The sequence below is a fragment of the Brassica oleracea genome, chromosome C2 (genome assembly GCF_000695525.1).
Source record: "Brassica oleracea var. oleracea cultivar TO1000 chromosome C2, BOL, whole genome shotgun sequence".
NCBI lineage: Eukaryota > Viridiplantae > Streptophyta > Magnoliopsida > Brassicales > Brassicaceae > Brassica > Brassica oleracea.
This window is the reverse complement of record NC_027749.1, coordinates 22,648,545-22,654,901: the sequence shown is the minus strand read 5'-3', so window position 1 is coordinate 22,654,901 and position 6,357 is coordinate 22,648,545. Positions and strand designations below refer to the sequence as shown.

The 6,357-nt window shown below is 35.3% G+C and overlaps 1 protein-coding gene across 1 annotated transcript; it reads right to left on the bottom strand.

Moving 5' to 3' along the window:
• Positions 1-128: 128 nt before the first annotated feature.
• Positions 129-2,369, bottom strand: LOC106323726. Its single transcript, XM_013761805.1, has 4 exons — positions 2,355-2,369; positions 1,638-2,169; positions 313-1,556; positions 129-239 (listed from the first exon to the last, which is right to left on the bottom strand). Exons 1-4 carry the CDS (start codon positions 2,367-2,369, stop codon positions 129-131), a joined length of 1,902 nt encoding a protein of 633 aa, XP_013617259.1.
• Positions 2,370-6,357: the final 3,988 nt, after the last annotated feature.

Genomic DNA, 6,357 nt, shown 5'->3' with positions numbered 1-6,357 from the left:
TAGGCTCTCCATGATAATCCGTAGGTTGTTTGCCCTATCTGAGGCCCCTTGAGATAGATCCTTGAGATTGTCCCAACTCTTCTCCTCATAATAGCCTCTAGATTCCACAAACTTGACCTCTCTGGATACTAAGACTCTTCTTGTCTCTGGAGAGTAGCATTTGTAACCTTTTTGAGTGGTAGAATACCCAATGAACACTGCCTTTGTGCTTCTGGCCTCAAGTTTGTTCCTATGATCACCTGTTTGCAATACATAGCACAAGCACCCAAATACCCGTAAATGGTCAATAGATGGTTTTCTTTTGTTCAATACCTCATAAGGTGTGGCATCATCAAGGACTCTTGTTGGAGTTCGGTCGATGAGGTAGCATGCTGTCATGACTGCATCTCTCCAGAACCTCTTAGGCATGTTGGTGTAGAACATCATGGACCTGGCCACTTCCATCAGATGTCGGTTTTTCCTCTCAGCTACACCATTTTGTTGTGGAGTGTAAGGGCAGCTGGTTTGATGGCTTATTCCATGCTTGGCCAAGTGGGATTTGAAAGCTGTGCTTGTATATTCCCCTCCATTATCTGACCTGAATACTTTGATCTTAACATTGAACTGATTAGTTATGTAGCTCTGGAAGTTTATAAATGCATCTAGTACTCTATCTTTAGATGGTATCATAGTCAGCCATGTATATTTAGATTTCTGGTCTATGAAGGTGACAAAATATCTATGATTTTCCCTAGAAGTGCATGGTGCAGTCCAGACATCAGAGTGTATAAGATCAAAGCATTTCTCATAGATAGTAGATGACTTGGGAAACACAGTCTTGCAATGTTTGCCAAGAATACATGCTTCACATCCATCATTTTTGAAATAAACATTAGGCAATAACAGGTTCAGTGCTCTAGAATGGGGATGGCCTAACCTAGCATGCCACAATACATCATTTTTTAAGACAGGGATTGAACTAAAAGCATAAGGTAAACATGATCTAGTCATGGTGTCTTCAAGCAGGTACAAGTCCTCTTTAGTAACACCCTTTCCGATCATCTTAAGAGTCTCAATATCCTGAAATACGACATCATTAGGACTAAAAATAACCTTGTAGTTAAGATCAGTGGCAACCTTCTTGACCACATTGGGCAGTTTATAAGAGGCATTTAAGGATAAACCAAGTGTGTTACCAGAGTTCTCCTTGAGGGCTTTGATGAGAGCATCAAGATCAGACCTCTTGATTGTCTCATCTTGGGTAGTCCTCATGATAGAACAGCCACTGAATCCCAAGGTCTTCCCTTCTCCAGCCGCAACCGAGTTCATGGGACGAGGAGTAGATGGCTCGCCCATTTCACCAGAGAAATTCCCCCTTGCATCAGAGTAAGGTGTCCTGAACTTCTGAGGCTTGAGGTGTGGGTGAAGGATCCAACATTTGTCTTTGCCGTGACCTTTTTTCTTGCAATGGTCACACACCCACACTTTCTTGTCTTCTGGCTTGTAATACCTCTTGTTAGCTATGCCCTCATGTTTGTGCTCATTTCCTTCAGCTTTGTTAGCTATGATAAGGTCTCCTTTGCCACCAAAGAGTCCCACTTAGCCTTGCTCCTTTTGAATCTGAGCTCAAAGCTCCTCAAGTGATGGAAGCTTCTCACTTCTTAGAATGTGTTTGATTAGATCACTATAACCCGGGTTGAGAGTGAACAACAAAGCAAAGACCTTGTCTTGCTCCTTTCTCTCATTAAGTACATCCGGATCAAGACTGGCCGGTCTTAGCATCTTTAACTCGGCCCACAACGATATGAACTTCCCAAAATGCTTGGAAAATTCAGTGTCCTCTTGACTGAGAGTGTTGATAGCCCTCTTGACTTCAAACACCCTACTGATGTTAGATATATTTCCATATACCTTCCCTTCTGGCTGGAGAGTATCCCACAGCTCCTTGGAAGTTTCACAGTAGGAGTAAGCTTCCAAGATAGAGGTTTCAAGACTATTATGAATGATGGAAAGGACCATGAGATCCTTCTGACTTCTCTTTCCTCCTCCTTTAGCCGCAGCAACAACTTCTTTACCATCCTCTCCTAGTATGGTCTTCTTGGTGTCTTTGTCGTCAACAACATACTCCCAAAGACCTCTGCCTCCAAGAGCGGTTTTGACAAGTCTAGACCATAGTAAGTAGTTGGTTCCCTTGAGGGTAACCGGAATAGACACGGATTTAAAGACATCCGTTTATGAGTTTTCCATTTTTTTTTTTCTGGGAATGAAGAACAACTCAAGAACAGGATGAACTTTACGAAAAATAGAAAGGGAAAATCAGATATTTGTGGAAGTAAAGAGAATAGAGTAGATAAGAATGAATCTCAGGAGCTTACTTGCTCTGATACCATGAAAGAATGTGAGGATAAAGAGATGTAGATGAAGAACATTGAAGAACAGAGAGAGAGAAAGAGAGAGAGAAAGTCTATTCCCTTAAAATTCAAATTGTGGATCTAGATCCAAGTCTTTTAAAGGCAAGTTGCCTCTATACATAATACAATAAAATATTTATTGTTTAAAAATACTCAACGGTCTTCTTCTTTCTTCTTCTTTTTCTTTGCTTCTCAAGTCTGGTCTTCTGCTTCTAAACTTAAGTCTGGTGCTTCTTATAAAGCCTTATAAAACATTTATAAAACCTTATAAAACCTTTATAAGACCATATAAAACCTTATAAGTATTTTCAAGTTTGACAGCTTAATTCTCAAGTCTAGCTGCTTAATTCTGCTTCATGTCAACAAAGTGGAGTGACCAAGTCTCTTATATATTACTCAAATCTTTTAACTATTTTGAATGTGGGATCTTCTCTCCAAATGACGCATCTAAACTTTGAAGTCAATATGAATTTTTTCCTGTTAATAAGGAAGAGTTTGGGTTTAGGGATAGTCTTTTCTGACCTAAAATTATTATATGCTAATTCTTAAATATCGCATAAAACAAACCTTCCATGAAAATTTGAAACAGAAAAGCAATAGTACCAACTCTTGCTTTTAACCAGTACCATATCTTAAGCACATTTAGCACCACAGCTCATAGCGATATTGAGTCAATATGAAGATTTTACACACTTATCACCGCACCTCAAAAGTACCGCAAGGGAACATTATTAAATTCACTATTATTTTCGCCTTTTCCTTTAATATATTCCATACACATTTTCACATCATCTTGTAGTTTTTACTGTAAATCCGAGAATTTCACGACGTTTTAACAATTTTTAAGAGGATACAAATAACCAATTTACCTTGTAAAACGTTGACAGGATGTAATAATATTGTTTGTTGGAATTGTTTAAATCCATGTTCAACTCTATATTGTCCGATTAGTATGATATTGTCCATTTTAGACCTAAGAAGTTAGTCCGCATGAATTTATTTTTTGGCTCCATTCCAAATGGATTCGTACTAATTAGAGTTGGACATCTCTTTATATATTAGACACTCATTGTCTAATTCTCCAATGTGGGACTTAGTTTGATATCTCATAAACTCCCCCTCAAACTAAGGACCATATTCATCACGTGTCCCACAACCAATTTTATGATCTTTTGACTTGATCTCTTCCACATATCTCCCAATCCTAACTCGATGGGTCCCGTTTCTACTCAAAAGGTAGTTTGGTGTTCTTGCATATTTCTCGTCAACCGCTCTTGATACCAATTGTTGCAATTGTTTAAATCCATGTCCAACTCTATATTATCCGATTAGAACGATATTGTCCACTTTGGGTCTAAGAGGTTTGCCCGCATGAATTTACTTTTGGGCTCTATCCCATAAGGTTTCATACTAATTATAAATTAGCGTTGGATATCTCTTTATATATTAGATACTCTTTGTCTAATTCTCTAAAAGTGGGCATATCTCGTATCGTTTATCAGCAGTAGTCAGTTAATTAATCAACACTCACGTTGCCGTTGGAATTGGACTATCTTAGCATTTGTGCTTTTTGTTTTTATTAAGCGACTATTGCCCATTTCTATGTTCTTTACTTTGGAATCTTTACCGCCCCTTAGGTGAACTGAAGAGGTTAGGCATAAATCATGTGATCCTTTCAATATGAGAAAAAAAAACAGTTTTGTTTTGTTTCTAGTGGGATACTAGTATTTTTATACTATTTCTCAAACAAATGACACCTTCCGTTTAGTTTGCTAGCTTTATGTCAATGTATCAGTATATCACAATTACATTACAATAACTTTTTTACTTATTTACTTTAAAATTGTTTACTTTGTTAAACGCTCGTGTAACGGAGAGAATGTAAAGTTAAAATTGGCAGAAAATTTAGGGTCAAATTCCGCATCTTTCGCCAATGATATTAAAAGCTATCAAAATATCATCTAAAAGTGTATTTTCAACTAAATTTAAATAACATTATATATATATATATATATATATATATTATTTTATTTTTTTGATAATTGCGGAGATTGTAAAAACTTTTTAGGCTCAAAGACTAATTCCACGAGGTCCATAAAAATTCAAGTTTTTTGTCATTTAAAATGTCTATGGATAGCCAATACTACTACTCGAACCCATGGCAAAAATTTCAGCTGAAACCTCTTTACTATTAAGCCAAGTTGACTTGGTTAAAATAACATTATATATATAGACATATAACATTATATTTGTCATACGTACTTGTAGCATCCATACTATTTTAAAAAGTTATAATTTCTTTTGGAAAATCAAGAAAATGAGAAATTGTTTTAAATAGAAGATGAATTTCATGAGTCGGTCAATATGGCTGTTTTTTTTTTGAACATATTTTGTCAATATGGCTGTTGTAGGTTTTAACATAGCTTGCGTTAATGATACTGAACTTGGTAACACGTGAGATAAAAAATAATGAGATACAAAAAAGTTATGAATATAGTTGCCTTTATTGGTGTTTATGGAGATTGAGTAATGAATATATAAAAAGTTTAATTGTATGGGTGAATCAAATAAAGTGATATTTTTTTTTTTGAATACGAGTTCACATGAAGTTTGATGAATTGTCATGCCGACTGCCGTTGTTGAATAGTATGTTTGAAAAAATGTCAATAAAAGAGGATTAAAAGCTCAAGAATGTTCAATGTTCGATCTGAGACTTAAGATGACTAAGACGATGTTTGTACGAAATGGAGGATAACATGACTTAGGGCGTGTTGACCAGGTTATCATATTCATACACGGATTGATGAACTGAAGACAATTTTGATGTGATAGGTTAAATAGAAGATACGAGTATTCTTGACACAGTCGAATATTGCGCGTCTCCTATTGACAAAATAAGGTTGCGGAATCCGTCGTGTGTGAATATAGAAGTCATGCCCGTACTTCCACATGAAGTGGAGGACTTAGGCGTAAGACATGACCACATTTAATGTGATTTGCAAGTATGTTCGTGTCTATGCAATGCGTGTACACGAGCAAGTCAATATGATTAACATGTGACATCTAGAGCATGTCCTCTTGGGTAATAAGATCATGCGGCCATTGTTGAGGTCATTTTTACTTGTTACAACAAATAAGCATTACAAAGGATTTGTTCCCTTTGTTCTTTATGTGGTGTTTTTAATTCGTTATTTTCTCTACGAGGAAAACAATCATATCATTTCACATAACATTTTTCTTAAACACATTCATTCGGATTCATTTACAACAATTAAATCAGTTTTATGCCCCTTTAAAAAAACAATTAAATCAGTCTAATTATATTATTTGTGTGATTTTTTTTTTTCAAATCCGACATTTTTTGGTCAAAACATTAAGTGGAACCGGTTTAAAATATACATAAGTGGAACGGAAAGGATCATATTAAAATAAATATGTAAATCAATTATCATGAATCTCACCTGCTTGCTGACGGCGAGCAGCAGTTAGCTAAGCTTGTCCACATATGAGTCACCAAAGCAGTAGTGGAATGAAAATTATGCATAGTACACCAAAACAATAATACTAGTAATTATGGATATCTCCGAGAATGTTAAATGAACTCAACGATGCAGTGCGTTAGACATCTAGAGACACTTTCTCACATATATATATATATATATAAAGTTGATTTTTTCCCTTCTTATGACATGTGGAAGGGGGGTTTGTTGACATGTGTCCTCATGTTTTTTTTTTGTATTTAAATTCTTCTTCTTTTAAATTATTGCAATTTTCTCCATCAATTTCTAATTGTGTATTATCTAATCCTTCTCACACTTATTGGTCTCTAAAATTCAAGAAATAAATAAAATAATATAAATATATTTTAAATATTTAATTTATTCACACCTAAAAATAGCAAGACTTTTCATCATTTTATTATTTTTACTAATTTTTATTATTTCATTTACAAATTATATTTATTTCA

Bases quoted from the DNA above. Each gene is read 5' to 3' on its own strand.
- LOC106323726 (XM_013761805.1), bottom strand. The intron at 1,557-1,637 runs GTGAGAAGCTTC...TTGGTGGCAAAG, and splicing joins AATCAAACACATTCTAAGAA to GAGACCTTATCATAGCTAAC. The intron at 240-312 runs GTATTGAACAAA...TATTGCAAACAG, and splicing joins ATGATGCCACACCTTATGAG to GTGATCATAGGAACAAACTT.